This window comes from Theobroma umbraticum, unplaced genomic scaffold, assembly GCF_002168275.2.
Source record: "Theobroma umbraticum cultivar Fairchild unplaced genomic scaffold, ASM216827v3 scaffold_51.0, whole genome shotgun sequence".
Taxonomy (NCBI): domain Eukaryota; kingdom Viridiplantae; phylum Streptophyta; class Magnoliopsida; order Malvales; family Malvaceae; genus Theobroma; species Theobroma umbraticum.
Window position 1 is genome coordinate 25,691 of NW_018397260.1, and position 13,030 is coordinate 38,720.

The 13,030-nt window shown below is 32.3% G+C and overlaps 2 protein-coding genes across 7 annotated transcripts in view; one reads left to right on the forward strand and one right to left on the reverse strand.

Moving 5' to 3' along the window:
- Positions 1-6,922, reverse strand: part of LOC110417321 (uncharacterized) — a 10,805-nt gene extending 3,883 nt beyond the window's left edge. For 2 of the 6 annotated variants that reach the window (XR_002445304.2, XM_021429597.2), the window contains exons 1-6: positions 6,695-6,922; positions 6,472-6,531; positions 5,739-5,855; positions 5,412-5,462; positions 3,965-4,010; positions 3,640-3,750 (exon numbers count right to left, since the gene is read on the reverse strand). Coding sequence is in view for 4 of the 6 variants with exons in the window: in XM_021429597.2 (XP_021285272.1) it covers positions 3,640-3,750; positions 3,965-4,010; positions 5,412-5,462; positions 5,739-5,779 (249 nt within the window). In the remaining 2 variants the exon portion in view is untranslated. The other 4 variants (XM_021429596.2, XR_002445305.2, XM_021429598.2 and 1 more) reach the window with 4 other exon arrangements.
- Positions 6,923-9,333: 2,411 nt separating this feature from the next.
- Positions 9,334-12,616, forward strand: LOC110417320 (MA3 domain-containing protein). Its single transcript, XM_021429594.1, has 4 exons — positions 9,334-9,731; positions 10,075-10,169; positions 10,326-12,169; positions 12,476-12,616. Exons 1-3 carry the CDS (start codon positions 9,509-9,511, stop codon positions 12,162-12,164), a joined length of 2,157 nt encoding a protein of 718 aa, XP_021285269.1. The 5' UTR covers positions 9,334-9,508; the 3' UTR covers positions 12,165-12,169; positions 12,476-12,616.
- The last annotated feature ends 414 nt before the right edge of the window (positions 12,617-13,030 follow it).

Sequence of the window (13,030 nt, forward strand, 5' to 3'; positions counted from 1 at the left end):
GGTTTCTGCTTAAGGTCCTTCAAAGCATTGGTTGCTTTCACCTTAGCAAGCCTAGTTTTTGTGCTAAACAACTCATGTAGGTGTAACATTATGTCAACAACATTACCCATGCCTTCATGCTGCTTTTGCAATACACTGTTCATAGAGGCCAACATATAGCATTTAGCCAGCTTGTTTGCATCATGCCACTTCTTATGATATTCAATATCTTGTGGAGTTGATTGGAAAGTCAGTACTTCAAGCTCATGGTAAAAAAGAACCCATGTGATCTTGTCATAATTAAATATAATATTAAAATTACTTTTTTATTTAAAGTAGTTATCACTATTTAGAGTGCATTTGTTCAGCAAAATTGAAAGTGGATTTATATCTGTGATGCAAATATGTTTCTAAAAGTATATTTGAAATTATGTAAGCATACTATTTATTTATACACTTTAAACATTTCATGATACATGTATGCATCATGACAATATATAAAACCCTATAAATTGTATTATTAGTTCAACGATCATTAACCTTTTTGTAATAAATTAACCAACTATGGGCCGTAAGAATTTACTACCAGGCAAACTAGGACCTTCCCACATAACTATGTTACCCAGTATCTCCATACTTAGAATGGTTAAGGACTACCTTCATTTTGCCCATGAAGTTTACTAACAGAGCTACTGTAGGCAGGTTAATAGAAAATTCATGTTGAGTGTAACAACCATTGTTTTATTCTTTTAAGCTCATTACTTAATGAGCCTCTATGGGAGGTCACTTAATAATCCACCTAAAAAGATTTATCTTTTCAAAAATCTAGTCTGTCATGATCTAGATTCATGCCCGCTTAGAGGGAGTAACATATTTCACATGCCAATGGGCCAACAATGGAGACCGTGGACTATAAAATTACTAGCATCCTCTCCCACTCAATATTTTTATACTTAGGGCTTTGATTGACTTTTTGTCCGATTTTTAAATACAAATTTAGAATATCTTAAGTCAAATTATGAGCTTGGTTATGTTTCCAATTAAACGCTTTTAGTATATAACTAAATCCATATTACCATCTTATATAGATATGATTTATTTTGCTATACTCATTATGTATGTCATAGCATAAAACTCCTTTTAAACTAAAATACATAATATATGCATGGCATTTCTTAAAAGAAATTAACACCTTAATTCTAAATTACATGTTTTCAAGTATAAAAATAGTATCTAATATCATTCATATAGATACATATAAATATAAATATAATAATAATAAGTCATATTAATGTCCATCTAAAAAAAATTAAAAAAATTACTTATAATTCTCTTCAATCTTGCTTGCTTCCTCTGCTTGCTAGAATTACTATATATATATATAAAATAATAATAAACCACATTAATGTCCATCTTAAAAAAAATTAAGAAAAATTACTTATAATTCTCTTCAATCTTACTTGCTTCCTCTGCTTGCTAAAATCACATCCATTTGGCACTTTTTTAAATTTTATGATGATTTAAAATCCCTAATTTTAATTTTAATTTTCAATCAATTTGAGAAAATAATTTTATTTTATCTAATTAATTAATCTCATTAATTAATATAAAAAAATAATTTTTAATCTAAGGTTAAAATAAATTAATTTTTCAAAAATAAAAAAACTAAATTTTAAAAAAATATTAAATATATATTTAAAATAAATTATTTATTAAAAAATTAAAATGAGATCTACCCGAATGAGATGTTGTCCAGCAACCCCGGGGTGGTCTGCACGCTTGCAACAGCCCATTCGAGCTGTTGTAGGCAAGTAGCACGTGTTGCTGCTGCTGCCTAGCGTCACATAGATGTGTGCTGCCCAGCAGCATACCCCACCTCTTTTTTTTTTATCATAAAAAATATTTTTTATAGTAACAGAATTTTAATATAAGAAAACTCCTTTTTTTCAAAAAAAAAATTGACACAAGAAAAACTCATTATTTTTTTAAAAATATTAATAACCATAAAAAAATAAAAATACTAAATATTATCTAATTACCTTTTTCCTTTTAACTTTCATTTTCTTTCTCCATGAATGTACCAAATATATCAACTAAACCTTTATTAGTTAAAATTTAAGTCCTTTCATGTTTAATTGCAATAAGACCTAGAAAATGATAGAATGCAGGGATTTGGAACTAGAAAAAGCCATGAATCAGCAACATCAGATGACATCTAAAGAAGAAGCTTTTGCTCTAAGTTAGAGTCATCAGGACAGAATAACTGGCAGGCCAGTTCGTGTCTTTGAAATTAATTCTCTTGAAGTTTTGTTATTTGCATTAGCTTCTATGAGGTTTGACCTTAAATATAATGCAATCACCTGCATCAAACATTTTCCATTTTCTTAACATTCAAATATATGGGTAAACCATGGTTCAAATTGTTAGATTACATGGCTATAGAGCAGCAAAAACCAGATGCAAGTGTAAACATTAAACATGGAAATAATGAGCAAATTATTCTAATATTTGTCCAATTTGTGGAAGAATAGGGCACATATATAATTCAAAGTAAGCTAGGCACATCATGTTAAAATCAATAATGGGAATTCATGACGAAAATGCTTCGAGGATCACAATGCTTGACTATTTGCTCAAAAGAGTAAAAGATGCAAATGTTACATTTCGGAGGTGTTACTACCTTGTTTTGTCTATTATTTTGCCTCAGAGAATAGATTGCTTGTTCTTCTTATATCATTACTATTTTTTTATCATCATATATCCTATCATTGGAGAGAAGTGCACCATGTAATAGAAAAGCACCAGTTATCTTTAAAAAAAATCAATGTCAATTCACTCTGGTAGAGAACCAATGCTATAAGTATGGTGATTTAGCAAAATAACAGGGCAATTACACAATACCTTCAGGCTACAGGTATCTAGAAGCAAAACAAAAAAATGCATAGAATTATTACAATAACATATTGCCGAAAAACCACATTTAATCAAGGGAAGCTGGAAAAGTTATAAATATCAAATAATGAAACTACATATGGGTAAATTTCTTTTCTGACAGGTCAGCACATACTTCTATCAAGGTAGGCCTTGCACATTGGCATTTTTCATCTTATCAAAAAGGCTCACAACTACCTGGCAAAGACTTCATTGTGACATTTACACATTCTCAAGCAGTAGTACCAAAATTGACAGTAAGTCTAAAAGCAATTATTCAAGCAAACCTCATTGTCAAATCATGTACGATCATAATATCTCATAAAAACAACAAACTAAAAGTTTCTAAATATTTAAATGTGGTTCTGAAGTTCTATAAGTTTGAAATTTGGTCTTCTTGTAGAAATGACTCATATTTCAGAAAGCTTCAAGAAAACATATAAAGAGAAAAGTCTATTTCAGTTCTATGTAACTCAATATAAACTAAACTCAAATGAAACGGTATATCACATAAAGCATCTGCTTAATCTCAACACCAAAGACATCTTGTTAATTTATAGATTTTATAGAAACACAAATTCACATATTAAAAAAAGAGGGACATGTCTTGCCAAATATCAAAACTATCAGTAACAGCTACCCAGATACTTGCAGATTTCTCCAATTTGCGAAAGGTCAAAAACTATCAAGGGATTATTTTAAAAGAGGTTCTTCTAGTGATCAACTTACTTGGCCAACAGTGGAGACTCCCTTATCTGTTCTGCCACATCTTGAGTAGTGTGATTCCTTCTTGTCACCAACTAAAAGCCTTGTTTTCCCAAGAGCTTTGAAAATTTCAGACTGCATGGGCACTAGAATTAGACAAATATTCAAGAATGAAACTAACTGAATCATCCAACAAAAATAATTGTATAAGTTCATATCTGATACTAGTTCAAGTATATACTAAGTTAATTCCTGCCTTTCTCAAAAAGAAATTGTTTAAAGATTCAAACAGGTCTTGCATTTGTCATTCCCCAGCAGTTAATTTCTAAGAGATGTTTAAGCACCATACCTCAACAGTAGGATCCATCTGTGCTTCTGAAGCAAAACCATAAAACCTGCCATATACCACATGAAATCGTAAGGCTTTCCTTGTCTTCTACTATCATTACAATTTATAAATTTTAATTTCTTTTTAAAAAACCAAGTATCATGGATTTTACAATCAAATAATAAAATGGGAAGTGAAGTAAATAAATGCATAGTGTTAGCAATGGACCAGACTTTTAAGGAAAAGAAAAGATAGACCCTACTGAAGCGATGAATAAGTCTCACTTAGCTACTGAAACAACGCAGCAGTAGGGCTTAATCCTGTGATCATCTTAAATTATCTTTTGGCTGGCATTAAATAACCATCTTACAATATAAACTAAGTAATAAAACCAAATGCCATGTTGGATACTAGAAGACACTCAGTCCAATACTCAATGTCTTAATCTTTTCAAAATGCCAGCATGTGATGGACATAAGAGGCAGTATTTACTAAAGGAAATACACACTAAGGGGAATCTATACCCTAGCCAGAGGGAAAATCAGAAAATCATTGATGTAGCCAACCCTATCTGGCTGGAATGAAGGTCGAACCAAGTTACGTGAACTTGAACTGAGACACTGTTAAAACTAGGTCTTCTACCATGAATATTCAGTTGCTATTTTCTGTTCTCCTTTCCTTCCCCTTTGACTTATTAAGGCATTAGAGAACTTAGTAACAGAAGAGGAATTTATGCTATTGACGCCAAGCAACATAGATATCACAAGGGATTATGGTTACATTGCATACTTCTTACCAAAATACATGTCTTTTAGAACAACATATCTCTTGGAATTGTGAGTCATGATTTCCAAATTATAACCTGTTTAGAAAGATAGATTATGAAATTTGATACATAAGAATATGTCTGATGACAATGTCATACTTCTTGAGAAAATACACAAGGCTAAGCAAATTACAATTGCATGATCAACAAAACTGTTTTACTAAGATCATGTTATAATACACTTCAGATTTATAATGGCCAATATTACTAACTTTCACTCTCTCTTTCCATGAGTTCATAATGCACCTGAGCAGAAGGTGAGTAACTAGTGCTCTCTGGCAGACTACGCAGCATTTTCATGAAATACAATATGCTAATGCAACAGATCTCCAATCTCATATCTCAGCAACCAATGATGATCATTGGTAAGCAAAAGTATATGAAGTATGGCACATTCTTGTAATAATCACACATAGATCTGTGAATATAAGATCTCACATATGCAAATTTTGATTTGTTTCATCCAGTGCATATTCCAAACTTGCAATTGCTGTTTAATTTCAGAAGCATAGATGAAACTTGAAACACGCAGAACACAACAATGATAGAACCAAAAGAATGCAATGTAGAAGGAGAAACCAACAAGATTAGTTCAAATAGCTAAATTGCACTAAATTAGTACCAGAAATCATGAAAACTCACCAGATGCTGCTGGTACAAAGAGGAGATCGTGCCTTGTCATCCATCTGCAGGCTACATGGTGCAAAGGGAATTATTAAAAGCCTATTGGACCACGAAGAAAATTTATTATTAAAAGCCCACAATTTTTCTTTTTGAGATTTTATACAAATTTAGCAATATTCTGTTACATGAAAGTAGCAAAATTTGAGATAAAAGTAGACACTTTAAACACAATGATATTGTATTTACTCATATCACGATGAGCAATCGATAGAGAATTTTCCCCCAGTGTCAACAAACTCAAATGATATTTAAGATCAGTCAATAGACAAAGACTAGGAAAGAAACCTGGAATTCTTTCTAATGCTTTCTTTTTCTGGTCTTATCATCTCTGTCCTTTTTTCTCTGACTTGCCACACCCGAATAGAAACATTTTACATCAGAACCATTGCTCATCTTCTCTGTCTGCATCATACTGATACTTTAGTCTCATAGGTAATCGACTATGAGTATTATAAAAAAATAAAAAAGCCTCTACCCTCTTTTGATCAACTGCAAAATATGAAATGCACCCAACAACGGAAATGGAAATCAAAAACCAAATAAGACCCCAAACTCATGCCACACTCCCCAAGGCCTAGGAAGCTTTTACAAGCACATCAAAGAATACTTAATTGTAAATTAAGACTCCATCTTAGTTCTTACCTTGACTTTTATTACTTGTTTCTTGATTTCCAAAAGCAAAAAATTTTTAAAAAAAGTCTTTAGTTAAAAAAAGCAAATAATATTTTTAAAAAAATTAAGTTTCCTGAACAACAAAATTAATTGAATTCACCTTTTAATGTCACAAGTATGTTATGAATTACTATTTCAATGTACCCAACTTACTCATGTTACAAATAAAAAAAAAAAGTAACAAAAGTAACTACCATACAGAGCCTGAAGAAATAAATGACAAATGCTGCAAATATGCCATTTCTTTTGCTAATTCTTCAACACAAACAATGGCCAAAAAAAAAACACAAAATTAGAAATAACAATAAAATAAAAAGAAAGAAAGAAATTCAAGTGGCTAACAAACCTTATGGCAACAACATTTGGAGAGTTGAGATGATAGCTTGGCATTCTCAGCCTCTAATTCCTGATTCATATATTCCAAAAAAAAAAAAGGAATAGTGAACGAAATTAAAAAAATTAATGACAATAACAACATTTGGAGAGTTGAGATGATAGCTTTGCATTCTCAGCCTCTAATTCCTGATTCATACATTCATAAATTAAGAAATAGGCAAAGCAAGAAGTACCTTGGCTCTATTTTGGAGAGATTGTAGCTGGGATTGCAAGCTCACAACAACATCTCCAGCGATATCTCTTTCTTCGTTTGAAATGTTCGATTCTTCTGTCTTTCTAAAGGCGATACTCAAAACACCGGCGAATCGTTTCGAAAATCAGAAAATTTGGCTGCTGTTTGACTCCATGTGCTCTTGCTCCCCACACTGGGGATTTTGTTCCAAGTGGGTTGCAACAGCTTTTAAAACTACGGCGTTTTATCCTTTGGTTGTCGAGAAAAAGACTGTTTAATATAAAATTGCCGAAGACAATATTGTAATATTTAATTTATAATTATTTTATTAAAAAATTATTTTTATTAGGTAAGAGAAAGTGATGCCCGTGGTAATTTAAATTTATTGGGAATCTGCTATACAAAAGATGGAAATAGTATTTCCTTTAATTAAAGTTTCATAATTATCATGCCAAACACAACTTTAATTTTATAATTTACTCATTTTATATTTATTATTATGATATTAAGTGGTTTTTAGATAATTTTGTCGACGGAGTTAGTGTCATGAGCCAAATGTAACAATTGGTCTTATAATGTTATAAATATATTTGAAGTTTAAGGAGAGAGTGTTTGAAACCATTGAAAAATTAATTTAATTTTTTTTCTTTATGTCTGATAATTCATTTTTAAAACCCACTTAATTCAAGGTTTTCAATAAAGATTGTTAAAAAAGTTACTTAACGTATTTAGTCAAATTTATTTAAGAAAAAGCTATTATTTAATTATAATAAAACTTATATTATTTTCTTTTAACGGTTTATTCTTTCTTTTTTTTTAACTTATTACCAATCCAAAATACTCAAAAAAATCAGCTCAACGAAAGAGTCAATAAAAATTCTATTCGGTATCTAATTTTCAATTGCATAACAAACAATTCTTATATCAGAAATTCAATATTAAACTTTTCAGAATAATAAAAAAGTGATTAACTTTTTTAGTATTGAATTTTTATCAATTTATTAAACAACAACTAATTTTGGTGTGTAGTTTCTTAATAAACTGTAAAAGAAATTGTAAAAAATAATTACTTATTGTCTGTGATTTTTTTTTAACAGGAGATAAAATCCACTGAAATTACTATAATAGAAAATTTGCTCACTGTAGAAAATAATAAAATAGATTTTATTATCTCAAAATAATTGTTTTATATTTTGTGATCCTCTACTCTTAATCAAATGGAAATTTGATTATTCTAAAGAAAACTTCTGATTAAAGATCAAAGTAAATTAAATTGAATCAACATAAATATAAAAAGAATATTTGAAACTCGTCATTTAAAAAAAAAAAGCCCTAACCCATAAATCCCAAGACATTTTCGTTGCAGAAACGTTGTTAACATATATCTTTTTATTTGAAAATAAAATATGTTTATCATCTTTTTACCTTGTAAATAAATATATGTTGAAATAAACATTAATCATAGAAAATTATTTAAAAGACAAAAAATAAAGCAATAACAAAACTATAAAGTTATGGGTATTTAAGTCTTTTTAATCTTTTTATTTTGTTTCAAATGACCATGCACTTATCAGTAACTTTTTTTGTCTCCTTCAAAACATAATTTTTACTTTTTTTTTTCTATTTCACTTATATATGGTGAGCGCGTCAAACTCTAGTTAATGATAAAATGATTAACAAAAATATTTACTTAATAAAACTACTAGAATACGTTTTATATAAAAAAAACAAGAGAGAGAGAGAGAGAGAGAGAGAGAGAGAACACCGCTAAAAATAGAATAGATGATTAGGCATTTTGCTTTTTATTTTTGACAATTTACAAGTTTGTTATTTATTAGTTACGGTATATGATGTGGCATGGCATGGAATAGGATTCCACTGATCTCTGACTGCGAATGAAAGAAAAAACCACAAAAACTGAGCCAATTGACCCAACAAGTTTCCCGGGCAATTTGTCCCGTTTCAAAAGGCACAATGCAAGATTCTCTAAGTCGTTGGATCCCAAACCTCCTTTTAGGTCTTGGTCCAACCATAACAGAACTCCAACGACTATTTTGTAACTGACTTTTCTTCTTTTTGAACTAAAACAGAAATCCTTGATTAATGCACTTAAATCAAAAACACACCACACTCGTTAAAAGACAAAAAAAATTAACGCAAAACAACAAAATCAGACCGCCGGTGTGATACGTCGCTCCGGCGAATGATACTTTTCTATATTCTCATTTGAGTTTGGATTTGGATTTATTTTTCTTTCAAATTCTACTATCTGGTAATGTTTTTTTTAAAAAAAAATTCTATGATGGAGTTTCATAATGAGAAATAGGTTGTAAGGCTAGAATTTCGAAATGCCTACTTATTGCATCTAATCTAGTATATGGTTGCAATCGGTGTTAATGGCCATATATTTATGATAATGTGTTTCTTCTGTTTTATGGATTTTACTTGTATAAAATAAGTAGGACTTTTTTTGGTATGTTGCAGAATTAAAGTGGTGACTTATGGCATCTTAAATGAATGTAACAATTGAATTTCTTTCTCAAAGGAATATCGACAAAATTGTTCAAATAATTTGTTTCTAACTTTTTTTAATTTCCTTATGTAGAACTCGGTGAAGTGGATCAGTACATCAAAGGATGTCTTGCAAGATAATGAAATGTCATCGTTGTATAATGTGGATAGTACCTATGAAGGTGTGATAGAGATCACTAGCGGCCAGATTTTCCTGCATCTTTTTGTTTAGGCAGTTCAATGCTGGCACATGCTCCTCAACTTGAAGGAATAAGTGGAAAGTGGTGAGTTGAATCAGATAAAAATGGACTTCACTGATGGTTTTGTATCAGATGAACACCGGGAGCTTGTTCGATCTGCTTCAGAGAGTGCAGATCCGTTGTCTGCTTCTCCAATGCAAATCCCCATTTCTTCAAATTCTCCAAAGTCTCGAAAGTCTCCTAAGTCCCCTAAGGTCCATGGCAAAGGAAGTCCAGTCAGTTATGATAGGCATTCACATTCTCAGAGAGATGGTCGTCCTAAGAAAGGTAATACTGTTAATATCATTCTCAAATCCTGTTATTAGACAATAAGAAAACCAGTGGTAGGGAATCCTAATGGTGAGAATGTGAAAGCTGATGTCATTGCCGTATGGTGCCAAACCTTAGCCCCATAAAACTATCTATACGGTGGAGACTTTCCTTGTAGATTATACTTCTAATGCCAATTCTAAAAATGATGAAACCGTGTTCTTTTCTCCCAAAGTCAATAAAATATGTTCAAAACCTAATCATGAAATCGTTTTTGACGAAAGAAAATGATTCAAGCTTTTAGCTTACAAGATTTGTTTTTAGGTCATTATTTATCTTTTTTAGCAATTTCATTATGCAGGTGGCTCTGGTGGTAAAGGCACTTGGGGAGGGTTACTTGAGACTGATTACAATTATTCCCTTGACTCAAATGACCCAAACTATGATAGTAGTGAGGTAGTTAGTCAACAACATCCCTTTTACTTTCTATGGATTTTTGTTCTTGTTCTATCTTCTTTGTTTTTCCAAATCACCAAAGAATGATTATCACATTTTTCAGGATTCAAAGCCCAGTTTGATAAAAAAAAATGAAGAAAAATGTGTTTGATGCAGGAATATGGACATCCTAATGGAAGAAAATCAGCATGTGATTTTGATGCGTACAAAAAGAAGACGACAATAATAGTGGAGGAATACTTTGCCACTGATGATGTTGTCTCAACTACCAATGAATTAAGAGAACTTGCAATGCCAAGCTTCAACTATTACTTTGTAAAAAAGCTTGTATCTATGGCTATGGATAGGCATGACCAAGAAAAAGAAATGGCTGCTGTTCTATTATCCGCGCTCTATGCTGATGTCATTGATGCTCCACAAGTTTACAAAGGCTTTAGTAAACTGGTGGAATCTGCAGATGACTTGATTGTAGATATACCGGATACAGTCGATGTTCTTGCATTGTTTATAGCTCGAGCTGTTGTTGATGATGTACTCCCTCCTGCTTTCCTTAAAAAACAAATAGCTTTCTTACCTAACGATTCAAAGGGGTTGGAAGTCCTGAAAAGAGCTGAGAAAGGGTATCTAGCAGCTCCTATGCATGCAGAAAGTATTGAGCGCCGATGGGGAGGCAGCAAGACTAAAACAGTTGAGGATGTGAAAGCCAGGATAAACAACTTGTTGATAGAGTATGTAGTGAGTGGTGACAAGAAAGAGGCTTTTAGATGCATCAAAGATTTGAAAGTTTCTTTCTTCCACCATGAAATAGTTAAACGAGCTCTTATTATGGCAATGGAAAGGCACCAAGTTGAAGATAGAATACTTGATCTGCTCAAGGAAGCAACTGAAGAAGGCCTGATCAACTCAAGTCAAATCACAAAAGGATTTGATAGGATGATTGACACAGTTGACGACTTGTCCCTTGACATACCAAATGCACAGAGAATCCTGAAGTCTTTAATATCTAATGCGGCATCTGAAGGTTGGCTGTGTGCTTCATCTTTGAAGTCATTATCATTGGAGCCCAAAAAGAAATTATTGGAAGACAGTTTTACTAGAACTTTCAAGACGAAGTCTCAATCAATTATTCAAGAGTATTTCTTGTCTGGTGATATCTCAGAGGTATGCAGTTGTCTTGAAGTAGAGAACAAAACTTCCTCAGGTGAACTAAATGCTATCTTTATTAAAAGGTTGATAACTTTGGCAATGGATCGAAAGAATAGGGAGAAAGAAATGGCATCTGTTTTGCTTTCATCCTTATGTTTTCCTGTAGATGATGTTGTAAATGGGTTTGCCATGTTGATGGAATCTGCAGATGACACTGCTCTAGATAATCCAGTTGTTGTTGAGGATCTTGCTATGTTTTTGGCTAGAGCTGTGGTGGATGAAGTTTTAGCTCCACAACACCTGGAAGAGGTTGGGAGCCAATTTTTGGGGACGGATTCTACTGGGAGCAGAGTACTTCAAATGGCAAAGTCATTGCTAAAGGCTCGACTTTCTGGGGAGCGCATCTTAAGGTGTTGGGGTGGTGGTGGTGGTAGCAGTAGGCCTGGATGGGCTATTGAGGATGTCAAAGACAAAATAGGAAAGCTTTTAGAGGAATATGAATCCGGAGGAGATGTTAGGGAAGCTTGTCGCTGCATAAAGGAACTAGGCATGCCATTTTTCCACCATGAGGTTGTAAAGAAAGCACTGGTGACAGTTATGGAGAAAAAGAATGAAAGACTATGGGGTTTGCTAAGGCATTGTTTTGGCTCAGGGCTCATAACCATGAATCAGATGACCAAGGGTTTTGCAAGGGTGGCAGAATCTCTTGACGACTTGGCTCTTGACGTGCCTGATGCCCAAAAACAATTTCCGAATTATGTCGAAAGAGCAAAGACTAAAGGGTGGTTGGATTCATCAATTTATTGTAGCAATTCTATACATGGGAAACAGAATGGAACCTGCCTCTGATAAGGGTAAGCTTTGTCATCCTTTAATCTGTCACAGTTGTAAAACAATAAACTTACTAATATGGCTGGTATTACTACTCCGTTGAGTTATTAAACTGGATTAACTTGTCATTGTAGATCATTATGCTCTTAGCAGAGGCAACACGGTCAACATCACAAGTCAAACTAATACTATTTCATAGGTTTAGGGATGTTAAGTTCCTTCTAGTTGGTTTTGCAGAGAATAAGTTAAGAAATTGACTTACATTTCAACTTCTGCTGGATAAGTACATTGCATTCTTATTGAAATTAGCATGTTTTTGCCATTTACAGCTTCTATTCTTGGTACTTCCGTTTCTGCTCAAACTCTAAGATCCAACATAATCAATACAAACTAAATGAATGTTAAGAGGTTGGTACTTCGGCTTCTGTTCTCCAGATCCTGTTTTCATTGCATCGCATTGAAAAACTCACCACAGGGATGTTCCTCATTTCCAGTGCAAAGCGTGTATGGAACTTGGATTTGCAACATTTACAATTTCATGATTGTTTTGTCCTAGAATGTTAATCTTATTTATACAAATAGGGCATAGTTTCATTTTATTTGAAAGAATATGAACAACATTGAAATGTGTAATTCTCATCTTTAATTTATTGTATCAAGTACCATCATCAAGCAATCTTTTTAAGTTTGAACGTCCTTGAGTAAAGGGTTAATTACATATTTGGTTTTCAAACTACATATTCTCGATTTGGTAAAGTTTAAAAATTTTCAATTAAGTATTTAAACTTTACTTTCATCCATCTGTTTTCACACGAGACTAACCTCATTAATCAAATGAATAATGTGTCATAAAATAATCAGTAAAAATATGCATGATGTGTGTC